Source organism: Saccostrea echinata, unplaced genomic scaffold, assembly GCF_033153115.1.
Source record: "Saccostrea echinata isolate AGI-Se365-2 ecotype Australia unplaced genomic scaffold, CSIRO_AGI_Sech_v1 ptg000013l, whole genome shotgun sequence".
Taxonomy (NCBI): Eukaryota; Metazoa; Mollusca; class Bivalvia; order Ostreida; family Ostreidae; genus Saccostrea; species Saccostrea echinata.
Genome location: NW_026889762.1, coordinates 1,448,308 through 1,467,653, shown reverse-complemented (window position 1 = coordinate 1,467,653; position 19,346 = coordinate 1,448,308). Strand labels below are relative to the sequence as shown.

Below are 19,346 nucleotides of genomic sequence, written 5' to 3'. Positions count from 1 at the left end.
TCTTTTACACGTACTGCGATACGGGACCTCGGTTTTTACTGTCTCATCCGAAAGACCGGATACACGTCCTGCAGTCGGATTCGACTCTAGAGCAAACCACTGCACAACACATTCGACCTATAACTTCACTGGAATGCTCTGGGGGTAATTTCAACTAAACTTCCCACAAAGTATCCTTGGTCAAAGGGGATTGAAGTTTAGTCATAAAAATGACAATTCTTCTTTCAACGGGAGATAATTAAGAATTAGTAAAAATTTAATGTCAACTTTCAAAAACCTTATTCTGAAGACATTTATCCCAGGAACGTTAAGTTAGAGAGCGAGTGTATGAAATATGAAGATATCAAACAGTAATCAAGCTCGATAGTCTATTGAATCAATACAAATTCTATTGTTGATGACGGATTTCTACTTGCTTTATCATCCTTAGGCTGACAAACACACATCTTTTAAATAGTTTTTTAACATGAAATCTTTGAAAGGAAGTATGCACGTGGCTATTTTTGTTAATCACCTTCTATTCAACTTGGAAGCAATATAAAATAAAAACTAGAAATATAGTTTCAAGGACTCTTTTGTTGAGGAAATATGTATTTTACATGAAGATGAATTAAAAAAATAATGTAATAAAAAGAATATCTATAAAAATAAAGAAAGTAATCTAATATGTTTACTTTATAAATGACAGTTTATGAAGCTTATGTACACAAATACATATAAATAATATCGGTAGAAATGTAAAACCTACAGTCCAGCTTGTACACTTTAATGTGTAACTCTTAGCCGTTCCAACATTTCATAGCTATAGAGTTGTCAATTCAAGTATTAATTATTTAAATAAAACAAAATACATAGTGATGAACAACGGATGAATTATTCAAGGAAAAGGAGGGATTTCAACACAACTAGCCGACAAAATAATTAATTATTCATTTAAATCCGTATGTTACAATTTATATGAGTATTTCTTCAAGCTTCTTATGTCATTTGTTATGTAACATTCATAGAAGCTTAAATTTGATATTTTTTTTGTTATATGAATTTTGTTACAAAACAGAAAATTGTGAAGAAAAGCAAATTTGCAAGAATGAATTTATATTGACTTAACAAGAACATGTCTTTTAGAAATTACAGCAAATAAATGACCGTCTTTCAATCTGATTTTACAAATAAAGCAGACAGCAAAGGGAATAAAAAATCTTTGTTCGATATTTTTTCTATAAATATCACTAGTATTTTTCGTGTAAGATTTATTGTACTTTTGACTATAAGAATTAGATTTTCAATATAGAAGACATTCAGCTGATGTGGAAAACTCTAGCGACCTGCAGCTTCCTGATTAAAAGCGTCCCGGTGCTACTGACTTCTAATTGGTGATGCTCTTGCACGTGAGTCAAAATAATCTCTCCCCCATCGGAAGGAGACATTATTTGGTTGTCGTGACCGGATGCTCCATATTGGACAACTTCCTGGCCAACTTCCTGTCCAACATAACCAGAATTCCCTTGCCCACTCTCAAGATCCGTGTTCTCTTTTGATCTTGTTAGTTTGCACAGTGCACAGCAGCATATGATGATCTTAGAATAATGAAATAATTCAAAAAGTGTTCCTTTAAAATAATCTAATACCAAAAAACAATCATTCTACAATTTTGTTATTCAATTGTTTGCCAAGCATGTTTATTTATCCATCAATCTCTTCTCTCAGATCCACTGTACCGGAAAAATGTACTTAGTACTTTGAATTGTACTTAGTTGTTCGTTATTGAATAAGGAAAACGGCTCTGATTTTTTAAAAAAAAAACAGTCGTGATATAAAAAATATTCATATTTCAAACAAAATCAAGTCCAAATGATCAAAACAAAAGATATAATAAATGAATAAAAAATAAGGAGACTAATGTATAATGAACTCATATAATAGTTATTGCTTGATTACAGTATTCATTATCGATTTATAATTTCTTCACTTAAAAAAAAAATTCTTAATCTTATACATTTCACGTCATTCTAATTTGAGATTATTACATAAAAATGCAAAAAGTCTTAAGTTGGAATACCTCAATCATGACGTAACACGATGCTGCTAGACAAAGGTAAAATCCCCAGCCTTTCTCATGGTTTTTGTAATTCGAGACAACAAGCATACATCCAGCAAAACTAATGATTCCTATAACACGATATGATGCTCAATAGACAATGCAATGTTAAGTATATATTAAGTACTCGAATGTCTTTACATTGACAATAAAACTTCAAATACAGTACCACAAATGATTTTTTTTTATTGGTATAATTTTTTTTTAAATTAAAAAAAAATTATTTTGCTTTATTTTTCGAAATGTTTTTCATATACAAACATAAGTCAAAGGCATTGTTTTCTTTTTCAAAGCGAGAGGCCTAATGTGTTTAAATCACAAACACATTCGTTGACATAATATAAAACCACATTAATTTCTAAATATGCACAATGAATATGGTCATACCTGCAACAGGATATAGGAATGTCAAACACAATCCAAATTTATCACAAAAACCAGTACCATCTTCCTCGTCGTCTTTATTACGGCATACAGTATACAAGAGAACAACTGTTGTAAGAGCAATAATGATGAGAGCTGAAGACTGAAGACCTAAAATGGTGGCACCGAGACCTGCAGAAACATGACACAGATTAAGGGCATAGAATAAAAATCGGGAGAGGGGGAGGGAGCTTTCAGAGTTTTTTTTAAATCGTAGATTCAAATTGAAATCTCTTTTGAATGAACTGTATTTTTTTCTACTTTTTTTCTTTTACGGAACAGTTGTTCGGTAATGGAAAAAGGTTAAGATAACGAAAAGTTATTGGTCTCAAAATATCTACAGACAGTACAAATCTATGAACAGGGCAGGGATCCCGAAAAGAGGAGGAATCAGATGCCTGGGAGGAATACATGTAAGTATCCCCGCCGTGAGCCCTATGTATTGATCAGGTAAATGGAACATTCCGTAGTTTAAATTTGATATAAAAACAATATAAGGCCTAACAATTGATATAAAACACGTTAGCCAAATTACGATCCAATAAAAGGCTATATTTGCTTACAAAGTTACTATAACAACCACAAAATTTACAAAATGCTGACCTTAAACGAGGTTCTTGAAATCTATGTAACATCAACTTTTCTCTCAGTAGCCTTGCAAAGCATTTAATCTTTACTATGACATTATATTTCCAAAATATCATGCTTTTTTTGGTAAAAATGTGGTACTTTATTTAAAAAAAACCCCGATATTCCATTTGTATAAAAATGCTTTCTGGCAAGCATTTGAAGTTGGCCTAGTTATTCTGAAGAAGAAAAAAGGTAAAAATAACACTTTCTGTAGACCGCGTGACGAAAGAAAAGACGACTAACATACCTTGATAGCTCACTACATGTACAATCAGACAGACAAACAAACAAAAGATAAAGAAGAGAAATTCAATAAATGAATAAGCATTTGGTGCACGTTGCATAAAAACAAAAAGTAAAATTCTAAAAAAAAAAAAAAGAAATAATAAAAAACTTGACTAAATAAGGTAAAAGTATGTGCATCTTAAACTTTACTAAAGGAGGTAAAAATATGAACTTTCATGTTTTTTGTCTTAAGATACGTGTTACATGAGTATTTGAAAAGTGTTTCAATTTTTTCTTAATCATACAAATATTATGACTCTTTGTTACTTTAGGTTCAACTGATAAAAAAATTTTGCATGTATATATTTAACTGCAGTACATCGCACTCAATTAAATGTTTACTGAATCGTCTGAATATCTTACAAAAAGAAAATAAATAATCTCCTCAATAAAAACTTTATTTGAAGTATACCTTTGATAGAGTCATCACAATCTACTGTAGAGAAGATCCCCCTGAAACAGTCTGTTGTTGAATTCTGTTTGATCCAATATGGCGAGAAAAACCCTGATGTCTGCAAAACAACACTTGGCAGTAACAGACAGCTTAGACAACAAACTACTGCAACAGATTCAGAACTCATGCTTAATGCTGGAATTTATCTAAAATGTATTTAGTATTCGAATCTGGGGGTTTTCTACTTTTGGTTTGAAAAACAAAAGAAAAAAATGATGTATTGATGTGTGCCAATTTTTTTTTTTGTGTAATGTAAACAGGAATGTCCTTCCGCATTGCACCTTTTAATAATCGGTCATTCAGAATTGATGAACTGACATCGATTTTCCACCTCACAGTATACTAAGACAAAATATTCAATAGTTTTTAAATACTTTGATTCTGAACAAAAGCTAGATGCCACACAAACGTTTGAAAAAATGAAATATTTGAAAAGAGGGTTCAAATACATATTTTGTTAAAAACGTTTTTGAGAATTTTCTAGTATCTAGTGAATTGAGCTTATACCGAATGAAATATGAAAATAACGAACAGTACTCAAGTTCAAAAGTTCAGCGAAACAAAACAAATTAGGAGCAGAACAAAATCGGACCTCTAAAAACATCAAAGGTGGGATAAGGTGCCATGGAGGAGTAAAATATCCCCTGTTGATTGAACACATACGCCGTGTGCTCCATGTCATGAATGGACAAACGGAAAATCCGTAGACAATTCAGAGTGAAAATATTGGTCTAACAATTAGTATGAAAAAAGTCAGTCAGGATTCGATTTAATTATGGATTGTATTTGCTAATAAGGACAATGTGTTGACCATAGAACTTGCGAGATGATGGTCTTTAAAAAAAAATAATTATAACTTTAAAATATGTATACATTGGGGATATCATGAAAAAAGTATCATAAAGAAAATGCAGGAATGAAGATGCATGAAGATACATGAAAAAGACTCGTTGCCTTTTGCGCATCTTTAAAGAGTTAATAATTAATATATCAATTATTTGAATTATTGTTTATAAGTCTTTCATTAAAAATATTTTTAGTTACAAATATTTATTCTTCCAGAAGATATATTTCTACACAAAGTTAAAATAAAGATTGTCAAAACCTATGACATCACACAGGGGAGCAACCCCTTCAAGCAGCACCGAGATCATTGTTCGTTAAGTTTACTCTTCTAAAAAAATATATAACAGATGAATTAGCAAAGCAACAAATAAAAGTAAAGAATTATCTTTCATTTTATATATTCAATCCTTCCTGAGACAGTTTCTATCACAGATTTCTCCAAGTTATTATATCTGGTGGAGCCTTATCATAGACGCATAGATGATAAAAAAATAAACTTTTACATTTCCCTTGTTTCATGTCAGTGGTTAGAGAAAGAAATTCTTTGCAAAAAGAAGTGTCCGGTGCAGGTGATAAATATGGAATAACTTTAGATATACTGTATATTACTCATGTTGAAGGTAAAGAATAAAAGTAAAGGTATGTATTGATGTGAAATCAAGATGTACTGGGACGATTAACTGAATTATTGAAAAGATACATCCCGGTGAGCTTGAAATAAAAGATACCACAGAATCTGACACATCTTTTTCATATATTTTTTTTTTACTAGAAAAGACGTTAATGGTTATCTGATAACCAAACTTTATTAACTTTTCAATCATCAACTTCCCTATCTTATACAGCAATATACCTTCATCAACTGCATACGGGGTTAATATCTCTCAGATGATTCGATACGCAAGAGCATGCTCTACGTATGAACAATTTCTAAAACGAGGTAAGTTATTGAAAAACAAGTTGATGAAACAAGAATATCAGCAGTCTCGTTTAAAGTCGTCATTTCGTAAGTTCTATGGTCGTTACAATGACGTTGTCAGCAAATACATTAAGTCAAATGCTGACTGACGTTTTTCATACTATCTGTTCATGGCCATTATTTAGACACTGAATTGTCGACGGATTTTCCCGTTATTCCCCGATCATGACAAGGAGCACACGGCGGGTGTGACCGGTCGGCAGGGGATGCTCACTCCTCCATGGCACCTGATCCCATCTTTGAGCTTTAGAGGTCCGTGTTTGCACTGCCCCAAAATTTGTATTGTTTAATGGACTTTTGAGCTTGAATACTCTTCGTTATCGCCATTTATTCATCATAAGATTTTGAGATATATGTACATGTGCCCTAATGTATTCAGTGGAAACAATAATTCCCAAATACGGATAATATATCCATGCATTGGCATTGGCAAACCAAATATAAAGAATCATTTAATACTTTATGCCTGTTTATTGCATGATCTGAACTTGCTCAATCACAATTTTCTGGTCTTTATGACATCTAATATTTATGTTCTTTTGTGTTTTATGGAACTGTTTCACACTTTCTATATGATACGGGATATGTGAGTAACTCGATTGATCTGAAGCTGCCCCATCAATGTCTATATAAGTTAGAATATGTGTGTAACCTGAATGATCCTGAGCTCTCCATCACTTTCTAGGCAGTATGGGATATGTTGTAATAAGTGTAATCTGGAGCTGTTCAAACATCGATTTTGCTCCATCACCATAATGTAACCTGTTGTAACTTGTGTGATCTGGAGAGATACTTCGTGACTAAATATCAACAGCTGTGAAAGGGAAAACTTCAAAAGCACGGACATACAACACATTCAATATGTGGTGTAAATCAAATGTGGATTCTCAATATCTCCAAAACTATTTGGAAAATTTGAAGTTATACGACGTTAAAAATCAGTAGCACCAAAATGTTACTTTTCAATGCCCTATACAACTATACCTCACAAAAAAAGAAAGAAAGAACAGACTTTACGACATCTAATATAATTGCTTCCTCATAAAATGGAATTAATAAATTATATCTTGTGATTAGTCATCTACAGAATTACTTTGCTAAACCTCTTTCTGATGTTGCACACAAGTACTCGGAAGTTGATACTGAAATGATTATGGGGTTCCTTATTGATGATATCAATCCAGAAAAAAATGTTGGAATTCCGTTTAGCATTGATTGTCCTCCTTTTTTAGTCCTGCTTTTTATTCCCATGACGCAGAATTTATTTAAAAGCTTCCACATAAGAAGAATAAAATACCTGCTGTGGCCTTCAACTCGATATTCAGATATATCGACGACATTTTATCAATTAACAATTGTTAGTTGTATACATATGTCGACTCGATATATCCCAGTGCACTCGAATTAAAAAACACCAAAGGTATCTGTCACATCTTTCATATTTCGCATGTTTGACTGACCATAGAAACTGACAAATAAATTGTATGACAAACGAGATGACTTCATGTTTTCCATTGTAAACTTTCCTTTTTATGGTGTATTATTTCACTCTCACTTACATATGGAATTTATTTCTCCCAACTCATTCGATACACAAGAGCATGCTCTGAATATGATCAATTTTTAACCGTGGTAGGCTAATAACAAATAAGTTGATGTTACAGAGATTTTAACATCTCTGTTTAAAGTCAGCATTTCGTTAACTCATTGTTCGTCATATAATTGTAATCTATCACTGGGTCTTGTAACCTATCACTGGGTCTTTTTTTTTGGTTTACGTGTTTTACACCAAATATTAAATCTTTGTTTTTATGATAAATTTGTTTTATGATAAATGTTACGTCTACCTGATCAATAAATAGGTTTCACGGCGGAAATGACCGGTCAACAGGAGATGTTTACTCCTACTAGGCACTTGATTCTACTTCTGGAATTCCAGGTGTTGGTGTTTTATGTCCTATTTAGAGATATGCATTGTTTTTAGTTTTTTTTCTTTGTGGTTTGTTTGTTTGTTTGTTTGTTTGTTTGTTTTTTTTTTTGAGTTCGATCACTGTTCGTGATCAAACTCCACTTTTTTTTTATTGGCATACCTTGCAGTTAAAAGACTCTCCACACTGTCGACATTGTCATTGCAACCATTTGGAACAGCGATGCCTAGTTTCCTAACCCAGTATTCATTTTGTTGTCCTACAGAAAAGTGTATTTAAGGATAAGCTATTAATATGAACAACATTCATTGACAAAATAGAATGGTCGTAGAAATAAAATGCTTGTAAAATGCTGTAAAATGATGCTTATTTTGATTATGCTGATGCTTACTTATTTATTAAAATTAGTTTCCTATACTACTGGAAATTGGGAATTGACAAAATATATTGAAAATAAATTAAGAAAAATAAAGAGCCGCCGTGAATTCTACAAAAAAGTAAAGTTTGTTTCAAGATTGTTTAATTTCCAGGTAAAAGTAGCTGAGAGGTACAGTAGCTTTAAAGTAGCTTAAAGACAGCTTATAAAGGTTTGAACATCAAGGACTTTTCAGCTTCAAATTAAACGCTTCAAATCAAATTTAAAGACGTGTTCGTACTCTGTTCTTTCTATATGGGTCAAGCAATTTTAAATTTCATGCGCAGTTCAGAGATGATTGTATTCAGTCTAATAGAATTGAATACCAAGATTTACATATTTTAATTTTTTTTTTGCAATTCATTTTATTTACCCACTCACAAGAAAAATCTTTGTCTGATAGAAAATTTTGAAGCAAAACTAGACAGACAGTTTAGAAACACAGCGAAATTAACGCATCGTTTTACTTTGGAAATGTTAACAGGTAACTTTTATGAATTAAACGAAATGTCATTGTACAATTGTTGTATGTGCCTTTTCTGATATCGGTTTAAATGCGGTCAACCTTGAAAACCCATCTATGTAGGTCAACCTGGTTGATATAAACTAGTGTGATACAACGTTCATTTAAACTTTTCTTTCACAACTGATCTATATGGAAGCCTGATGAGGCCAGTTCAGAATAAGAAATATTTTTTATTGCGTTTAAACACATAATAATAAACGCAAAAGATTGCGTTTAATCGCATTGTATATTGTCTTTAAATGCAAAACACTTTGCGTTTAATCGCAAAAAATTGCGATTAATCGCAATCTTTTGCGTTTAAAGCGATAATTTTCCGATTGAACGCAATACTGTTTGTGTATCAACGCAATTATATTTTTTTGTTTAAACCCAATAATTTTGCGTTTTAACGCAATAATCATTGCGTTTAAACGCAATAATCTTTGTGTTTTAAGGCAGTCATTTGTATCAAATCTTGCAGAGTACAATGATCCCACGCATACTGATATTTTTTTATTTCTTTCTCTTTTTTACTTATTGGGAAATCGTGTATTGTCCAGCTTTATAGTATCAGTTCCTCCGAGCAAACGCGTTTTGAAAGGATAAATCACTGCTGTGAATTTATAGAGGAAAAAAATGTCGGGTTTCAAAAACAAAGGCAACCTATACTAAGAACGAGACGTCTTAAACTTATTAGATCTCTATATTGTTAATTATGTTTTGGTCAGTTGCTTACAAATCACATGTTCTCTACCCCCCCACATTGCGGTCATAAAGTTTAACCCATGTATAAAGGGGTTCAGGAAACGTCTGATGAAATGCTGGAGTTACGTACAACATGATGAAGTATTTAGACTTAAATATATATTCACAACCCTTCCTATGGTTGAGTAAATAAACACGAGAACACGAGAACGGTGGTGGAATTATATGACATCAAAATCAAATGAAAACAGATTGATCGATGCGCACTACCAAATTGACAAGTGCTATGATACCAATGAAACATTCTTAATTAGGTGTGATACGTAAGCAATTGATTTAAGGCTTCATTAAAAGTGTTTGGTTCTAATACGTTTGTCATTCTGGTTGTTCGGATGCCATTCTTTTACTACAATTCTCAAAAACTGGAACATTTTGCAAAAAGTCATAGAACCAAACGGTTCTACTTAAAAGTGTCGGATCCTATTAATTATAAGCTTTGGCTAATTGATGTCTGATCTTGAAACTACAGTATCATTGTGCTTAAATGCATAACGAATCCTTAAAAGGAAGGACTATTGCGTTTAAACGCAAAAAGTATTGACAACTTTCCCGATCATGACAAGGAGCACACGGCGGGTGTGACCGGTCGGCAGGGGATGCTCACTCCTCCATGGCACCTGATCCCACCTCTGATGTTTGGAGGTCCGTGTTTGCTCTGCTCCTATTTTGTATTGTTTAATGGACTTTTGAGCTTGAATACTGTTCGTTATCTCCATATATTTCATCTGTACTCTCTGAACTAACACTTGTACACATCTTCTCTTTCTTTAGGGGAGAATCTTTGATAGAGCTCTTGTTTAAGGGCATTGTAGTCATTTAACTGGCTTAATGTTAGACCCCCCATAAGCTTTTGAGCTGAACCTCTTAAATTTATGATAAGTCTCTGCGCTTTTTACCTTTCATTCCAATTGTTCAGATAAGCAACGATTTCAAAATGTGTCATGTAATCCTCTAAATCCCATTTCTGATCATCCTATTTCTCAACCTGAGCTTTTTCTTTTTGTCCTACACATATGCATACTGGGGCATTGTTTAATGCTTGAGTATTTGCATGTTGATAATTTGAGTAACCTGCAAGATTACTTGCATTTTGTGTGAAGATCTATGAGGCATAAGCTGTTGTTGAACATTCGCATTTGGCACTTGTGAGTTAAGATAGTAATTATGAAACGTTTGAGTATGAGGAAACGTTAACTTGGGTTGGATATTGGTATTGACCTTGATCAGCAAAGCTTGAAGCATTCTGATACTGTGATGGAGCAGCAGGATGTCCTGTTGAATATGAATGATCCCTGCGACTTTGTGTTTGATACCTCAAAGAATTTTGATTGTATGTTGGGGAGTGTTGTCTATCCCAGAATAGTGAGTAATCGTAATTTCTAGGGGCACTTGAGCTTTGATAATTTGATTGATAAGTATCTGAAATGGTCTGTTTGTACTGTTGGTCAAATAGATATCTGTCATCATAAGTCCCAATTCTTGAGTAATCCCTTTCAAACAGTGATGATGTTGGCTGATGGGTATTCTGAGACGAACTATGATAGATAGGGTTTTCCTCCCATTCAAACTCATTTCTGTTGTGTGTTAAGTCTAGATCTCTAGGCTTTGGAGTGCTGTGTTAGAGGATTGTTCTTGGTGCATTGTTAGTATTGGATGCATGCAAACTTCCATCATCATTGTTAGGTGACAAGTTAAGTGGAGAACTATTGCCTTGTACTTCAGGGAACTGATAATTACTCTCATAGAGTGAAGAGAAAGCACCTTCATCGTCATCTTTTCCTAGCACATCAAAAGTAACCTTTTCTTTTGAACTCATATTCAAAAAATTCTTTCTTGTTTTGAGAACAAAATTGTTTACAGATGTGTGATCTAATATAATTTCGATTTCCAAAAATTCCTTAGACCTCGATCAACTACCCTTGTATTTGAAGAGCGTTGGACTGAATTATCTTGCCACCCAAAATGGCAGTATAAATTGGTGAGATTATGGATCGTCTCAACAACAGCCCAACAGGGCTCTTAAAAACGGTTATAAGGAGTGTTTTCTTGTGTGAAATAGTTAAAGAATATGTAAGGAACACATGGTTAGTAATATTTTGATATTATGGCAGTTTGAAAAACACGGAGAAATAAATCGAGAAACAGGACAGTTTTTTGTGTGCAATAAGTATACACTTTTTTTCCGTGGGTGGCACTGTATCTCTTCTGTCTGTCAATATATATTTTTTTTTCGGAGAGCTACTGTTCTACAGCTATAGCAAATCAAAGTACAGAAAGTACTGAAAGCCGGCCTTTAATTATTCGAGTTTATTATCTAATCCGAAATTAGTACATATTTGAAAATCGTTCTTTCCGGCCATTGATATTTTACAGGTAGAATTTGTATGATTATGATTAACAATAACATCTACCGATATTTAAAATTAACGGTCCAGAACCAAACGGTTTAGACTCTAAGATAGGACTTAGTTGGTCATATTTTTAATGAAAATACATGCACATTTACAATGCATACCCTTCTGTAAATTGAGCTTACAATGAGTATACTTGGTGATAGTGCACTTTGAGTGGTTTTGCTGATTAATACGGGCACATATTATCGGGGGGAGCTATGGGTGTCACCATTTTTAGGTCAGCTGAATCACTCAGGTGACCTATTGCTATCCGTTTTCGTCCGTCGGCGTGCGTCGTGCGTTAACATTTGAACATTTTTAGCTTCTTCTCCGAAATCGCCTAACCAATTTCAACCAAATTTCGCATATAGCATCTATAGGTGAAGGGAAACAAAAATTGTGAATTTCATGGTCCCTGCACCCCTTGGGCCTGAGGGGTGGGGCTAAACCACCAAAATTAATGCAGTCTTTAAAAATCTTCGTCTTTACTCCTGGACATCAAGCAGTTACGCAGTACAGTTAAGGCTACACATGAAGATAATATGGTAATGAGGTCATAATGAGGTTTGACGTCATGACAGTTGCTCCGCCTTGATAGATCCATATAAGGAAACAGAGCTCAAAAAAGCTATTTAATGATAATTGCGAGAATTTTTAATGAATGTCTGTATTTTCAGGTTTAAATAAATAAACATTATTGATTTTCACTTATATAGTAACAACACGTCTTCGAAATAATTCTCTTTATATTGTGTCGTTTGGCTGTATTCGGCTTCAGCCAAGCGCTTGCACTCGATGAGACGGAATGTTGTTTACATCTAAAAACGTGGCGACAGCAGATGGGATATGCAGTGGATAAATGCAACAATCAGGCAATCTTTAAAGAGAATAGGGATAAAATAAGAGACCTGGGCCTTGCTTATCTTTTTGATGAGAAGATGATGACGTTATTTCGGGAAATCATGGAAAACTGAGACGATCCGCACTACCTCCCTAGGTCCCTTTCTGTTCATTAAGGTGTGTATGTGCATAGGTATTAACATGCAGACATACTATTCTTTACATCGATGTAAAATAACCGTGAACAAGATGTATTATTACAGTCCGTCACAAACTGCAATGCAGTGCCTCCCCCCCCCCAACCCCTCCCACACACACACACATTATGAAAGTTGCACTTTTAAACATGCAATAATGTTGTCCTTTTGCATACATGTACAAACGTGTAACATAATATAAGCACAGCATGTCATGATATCAAATTATAATTTAGATGCAGTCACACTTACAATGTATTTGTGAAGTCAAACTGCACAGTGTACAATGTATGTGCACTGTAATTACAAGAGTATAAGACCCTATAAATTTTAATTTATACCTCCAATCAAAAATATGTGAATTTTAAGATTTCAGTTTTTACCAGAGCTTCATATTTTAAATTCATCATAGCACTTTTACTATCTGTATCACTAGGCTGTAAATTTGTAGAATTTCTACATTATTGAAGCTGAAATGTTTGAATTTTCATTTGTCTGATTACATGTACATTAAGTCAGTCTTATATGTATATGCATGTATTTATGTACTGTTTATATGTATAATTCTTTTGTCATTGTAGCTGTCACAGAACTGGTTAAAAGTGGCATTTACATCAGCTAGAACTATCAAAATAGATGCATCAATTTCTCTACTGGGTATGATCACACTAAAGCATTTCACATTAATTTTATAGTATGCCAGTGTTAAATTTTTTTTTAAATGTTGTATAGGCGAAAGAATTAAATGTTATCTCTAGTATATTGATTGTTTTTTTTTTTTACTTAAATTAAGTATAGCTACCAAGTTTTGTATCAAAAGTTTGTTTCCATTTATTTTATGAATTTCAGAAATATAGTATAGCATCACCATGGTTTGTTTTGTACAATGCAATGTCATTTCATTCTACAATAGTAATCATTATGTTATTCACTCATTACATATATATTGTATTGTAGCTACTCCCAAACAATTTGAACAGGCATCAAGTGTTTCCACCAATAAAATAAAAAGGTATGCTCCATATAAGCTATAAACCATACATATTCCTAGCAAGATTATTGAAATGTTTTGATAATAAAAACAGTAGAGTCATGTATATGCTTTCCATGTTACTCAATGCATTTTGTTGAGTATCACTTTTTTAAAACACCACTGAACTTTCCATAATGGTATTTCATTTTGTTTTCAGAATTGATTTCATCCAGAAGAACTGTTCGAAGTGTGGACTGTTTGAAATATTTTGCACCTGCTCAGAAATCCCTTCACAGCCTGCCTTTGAATTTGAAAAGCTGTTTTTAATTAAATAAATTTTCTAAATAAATAATACTTTGAATTTTTAACAGTACGATGGTGTGAAAGTTTGAAGGCTGTTAAGATTTGAATATCTTTACTTGAATATATTCTGACAGGCGCGTAGCTGCCTATACGCAAATACGCAGATGTGTACACGTCGTGTTCAAATTAAAAAAAATGGGGGGGGGAGGGGGGGAGAGATTTGTGAGAAGAGAAAAAAAATATCAATACCATCCAGCAAATATTTGTGTTTCAAATTATTTTATCTCATACTGTTTCGATTCAAATTTTATATTACCATGTCTTGATAAAGAAATTGTAATGTTTTATGAAACCATTGCCACAACCAAATAAAACATTAATTTGTAATTCTTCTACAACACATTGATATAATTTTTTTTAAAGATCTTTGAGAAAATATCAACCGTTGAATGCTGTGATCCACTAGAATATGATTTGAAATATAACATTTTTTTTGTTAATAATTGAAATTAATTTTATTTTTTGCTGAAAGTTAAAAAAGAGTAGATGATACCAATATATCTACATGTACAATAAATTTGCACGGAAGTATTTAACTGTGTTAAAAGCAATATTAAGTACTATGTCTTGTATTTTTTAAAGAAAATCGAAATGGCATGATTTTGAATGAAATATTTGGTAAAACCCATGAGCTTCCAGGGACTTCGCCCATGGGTCCTCATCAGGGCTTCGCCCTGGACCAACTGGGGGTCTCAAAGCGGACCCCAGCCGTTCTCTGCGTACATGTACATTTCACTTCCTTTCTGGCTACGCGCCTGTCTGTGTTTTTTGGGTACCAACAAGATCTAAATTTCAGCATGTATATTGTGTTCACCTGTTCTTTAACAGAGTATATGTTTCTTGATTACAAAGTTTTACTATGATTATCTTGTTTGCGCATGGATTGATAATAACTCAAAAAGCCCCCCCCCCTCCCCCAATGTTATTTGTGCTACAGTACCCAAATAAGTAAAACCTGATGCAAACACAGTTCAATAATTTATTTTTTACATGCAAGTAAGGTATATGGTATCAAAGGAACCAGAGGCAAACTGGTGATTTGGGGGGGGGGGGGTAGATATGTAGAAAGGAAAACAGGTTATTAAATACAGGAGTAAGCTCCCCAATCCCTTCCTCCTGTTCTTAAAACTTTTAACGTAGACTAGAATCCCAAAACAGTTGAAGGTTTGATAACTAAAATAATCACATATGTCAAAAAAAAAAAAAAAAAAAAAAAGAGTTCTGTTGGAGATATTTTTTCTGTGTGTCTGCTGGAGGAAAAAAAAAATTTTTATCATTGATAGCGGCTGATTATTTTTATTACAAATGATTGAATTTTTCAAAATTTTTAACCATGGGCATTTTCCAATTGATTTACATGATAGATGTTGCGGCAAATTTTAGGCCTATTGTTGACGAACGGAGGAAATGCGGTAGGTGTCAAATACGTCTTGTGTAGCGTATAAAAGAACGAAGATATACAAAATAAAGTAAAGTCAAGGATTTTTTTTATGCATACCGATTTGATTTAATGAAATAAAGCCCAGCACAGTCCGTAGGTATTATTTGTTCAAAATTTGCGAGGTACACAAACTCTATTAAGTACCACAGAGTTATCTCCCATGCTGGGTCATTGATGCGTTTGAAAACTATATTTAGAATGAATGTGTTAAGATTTCAATTTTTAATCGAAAAGTGCAAGGGCAAGGCGACAACCCAAGAGGTAGGTTTTTATTTTAAATTCTTTACTTTACTGTATAGTTTTTAAAAAGTGATGCTCATTTCTTTGTAATTCATTAAGCAATTTAAAATTTCCGATTAAATGATGAAAAATACCCTATTTTTGAATACTGGTATTTGTTTTCATTGAATAACTTAAATATCTCAGAAATCTGACTGAATGAGCATCAGTTTTACGATAGGATGGATACTATGGGACACAATGAAACATTGTGCAGTTCAAATATTGTTTGCCTTGCCCTTGCACTTTTCGGTTAAATTTGACATTTCATATTTTGACCTAAAATCGGAGCTCACGTGACTGTAGAGGGTCACATGATGATAAAAAAATACTGATGTTAAAAGAGATGGACAAACTATTCATAAAGCCATTAAGACATTTCAGATAGAGTTTCATGCTAAAAAATAAGACGGTTGAACTTTAAGTGTCTCTGTTGGCATGATTGTAATAAGCATTGAGCCCTCTACCAAAATTGTGAAATTCATGGCCCCAGGGTCAGGGGTTCTGGTGCTAGGGTGGGGCTATATAGATCATATATTGAAAGTGCATTGTTTCTTTGAAAATCTTCTTCTCTGCTCCTGGGTATTAAATAAAGTAACTAAGTACATAGTTATGATGAGCAAGACTGCCTCTTCCAAAATTGTGAATTTCATGGCCCCAGGGTCAGGGGTTCTGGTGTTAGGGCGGGGCTCTATTGATTATATAGTGAAAATGCATAAATTCTTTCGAAATCTTTTTCTCTGCTCCTGGGTATTATTCAAACAAAGGAAGTGCATGGTTATGATAAGGAAGAATGCCTCTTCCAAAATTGTGAAATTCATGGCCACTGGGACAGGTGTTCTGGTAAGGAGGGAGGGGGGGCCCTCTATTGAGTAAATAGTGGAAATGCATATTTTCTTTCAAAAATATTTTTTCTACTACTGGTTATAAAGCAAAGAAACAAGTGTATAGTTCTGATGAGCAAGGGTGCTTCTTCCAGTGAGTTTATGGCCCCTGGGTCAGATGGTCTGGTGTAAGGATGGGGCTTTATTTATTTAATAATATAGTGAAAATGCATTTCTTTGGAAATCGTTTATGCTTCTGGGCATATTTAAGGCGAACAGAGTAAAAGTTTAATATGCAAAGGTAAATTTACCAGAATTTTGAACACCTGGACCATTTAGTCAAGTGTTCTGGTCCTGACCAGGGCTCTATTGACTTGTATTCTGCTGAGCAAAGTTATTCCCCTTTGCCATTCACCTTTGATAATTAATCACTGTAAACAATGTATTTGAAAGGTTTATAGAATAAGAAAATTATGCAAGAACATTTATTGTATAATACAAAAAGTACTTTCAAAATTTTAATGATCAGGTAGACTTGGAAATAATAGATGAATAAAAACAAGACAAAAATAACATCATTTTAAATGTTCTTCAAAGGACAAGAGAGGCCAATGTGAGAAGTAATAATATGGGGTTAAAAAAAGACATTTTGTTAATGGTCTGCATGGTAATAGTGATAAATGGGGGACAGATAGATACTAGACCAATTATTTTGTTGATGCTTATCATACTATTTTTCTTGCTTTTGGGCAACAAAGCTTCATTTATCAGTTTCTGGATCCTCTAAATTGTTGTATTGTACTCAGGTGACCGTTAAGGCCCTTGGGCCTCTTGTTCAAACATAAACTTCTACAACGGAAATGTACATTGAAAGGTTTATTGACTCTTCGCAATCGAATTTAAATTAGACTTTTCATCTCACTCTTCGTAAATTTACCGGGTATTTGTCACGAGTGACTAAGGAGGTTTACTCAAAGCAAAATGATGGTCTATTTTTAATTAGATTGTATCCCTCATTTTGCTGTAGCATATTAAATTTACGTTAATTTGGTAATGTATTAATAAAATTCGAAATGTGAACGTAAGTTGGAACCCACCCCTATCCCTTCTCGCAATAGGGCAGTTTTTCCTTTTTTCTTCTTTAAAAACGATACTACATGAATGTATATATCAGTGAAAAATATTCTTTATTTCTGGACTTCTAGGAAACCAGCTGCACGAAATTGATAATTATTATCTATTTTTAATGACATTAATACATGTATGAGTCTTGTTCTAGTTCCAGGATTGGCCATAATGGTCATGATATATTCAGGTTTTTATGGCTTGTACATGTACATAGTGGGCTCTCTTCATTCTGAACAGGAAGTTTTGAAGCAAAGACTATAACCAACTATTTCTAAAAATATTGTGTTGTACTTAGATAGAGACTAATCAACATTTTTATATGTTGTATTTTTTTAAAATTATTTATTTACATGAACGATTTTTCATTTCCCAGCACCCCTGAGCGCTTGTGTGTGTTTTTAGACATTTTTAGCTCTACTGGTCAGAGACCAGAAGAGCTTATGCGATAGTAAAATGTCCGTCGTCCGTCTGTCTGTCTATCCGTCTGTCTGTAAACAATTTTTCAAAATGCTACTCCTCCTACAGTTTTGGTCCGATTTCAATATAACTTGGCACACAAGTAGACTACACTAAGATACATAATTTAGTGCTTCGGTTTTTGATTTCGATGGACGGTGTTGCCATGGTTACTAAAAATAGAAATTTCTGTGAAATTCCTTTAAAACGCTACTCCTCCTACAGTTTTGGTCCGATTTCAATATAACTTGGCACACAAGTAGACTACACTAAGATACATAATTTAGTGCATAGGTTTTTGATTTCGATGGACGGTGTTGTCATGGTTACTAAAAATAGCAATTTCTGTGAAATTCCTTTAAAACGCTACTCCTCCTACAGTTTTGGTCCGATTTCAATATAACTTGGCACACAAGTAGACTACACTAAGATACATAATTTAGTGCATCGGTTTTTGATTTCAATGGACGGTGTTGCCATGGTTACTAAAAATAGAAATTTCTGTGAAATTCCTTTAAAACGCTACTCCTCCTACAGTTTTGGTCCGATTTCATTATAACTTGGCACACAAGTAGACTACACTAAGATACATAATTTAGTGCATCGGTTTTTGATTTCGATGGACGGTGTTGCCATGGTTACTAAAAATAGAAATTTCTGTGAAATTCCTTTAAAACGCTACTCCTCCTACAGTTTTGGTCCGATTTCAATATAACTTGGCACACAAGTAGACTACACTAAGATACATAATTTAGTGCATCGGTTTTTGATGTCGATGGACGGTGTTGCCATGGATACTAAAAATAGAAATTTCTGTGAAATTCCTTTAAAACACTACTCCTGCTACAGTTTTAGTCTGCTTCTAATATAATTAGGCATACAAGAAGACTATACTAAGATACATAATTTATTGCATTGTTTTTTGAATTCGATGAACAGTGTTGCCATGGTTACAAAAAATAGAAATTTCTGTGAAATTCCTTTAAAACGTTACTCCTCCTACAATTTTGGTCTGATTTCAATCTAATATGGCACACAGTTAGACTACACTAAGATACATAATATGTATTTCTGTTTTTTTTTTTATTTGAGTGAGTGGTGTTGTCATGGTTACCGGTACAAAA

The 19,346-nt window shown here is 33.4% G+C and overlaps 1 protein-coding gene across 1 annotated transcript; it reads right to left on the bottom strand.

Annotated features, from left to right (window-relative positions):
- Window positions 1-1,186: 1,186 nt before the first annotated feature.
- LOC133186425 (uncharacterized) lies at window positions 1,187-4,017 on the bottom strand. The gene is made up of 4 exons (XM_061321677.1): window positions 3,849-4,017; window positions 2,486-2,653; window positions 2,060-2,169; window positions 1,187-1,577 (listed from the first exon to the last, which is right to left on the bottom strand). Exons 1-4 carry the CDS (start codon window positions 4,015-4,017, stop codon window positions 1,299-1,301), a joined length of 726 nt encoding a protein of 241 aa, XP_061177661.1. The 3' UTR covers window positions 1,187-1,298.
- Between the last annotated feature and the right edge of the window lie 15,329 nt (window positions 4,018-19,346).

Excerpts from the sequence above, each read along its gene's own strand:
- LOC133186425 (XM_061321677.1), bottom strand. The coding sequence starts at position 4,017 with ATGAGTTCTGAATCTGTTGCAGTAGTTTGTTGTCTAAGCTGTCTGTTA. Across the intron at positions 2,654-3,848 it reads TTGTGATGACTCTATCAAAG|GTCTCGGTGCCACCATTTTA; the intron begins GTATACTTCAAA and ends ATGTTTCTGCAG. Across the intron at positions 2,170-2,485 it reads ATTCCTATATCCTGTTGCAG|GAATCATTAGTTTTGCTGGA; the intron begins GTATGACCATAT and ends ATCGTGTTATAG.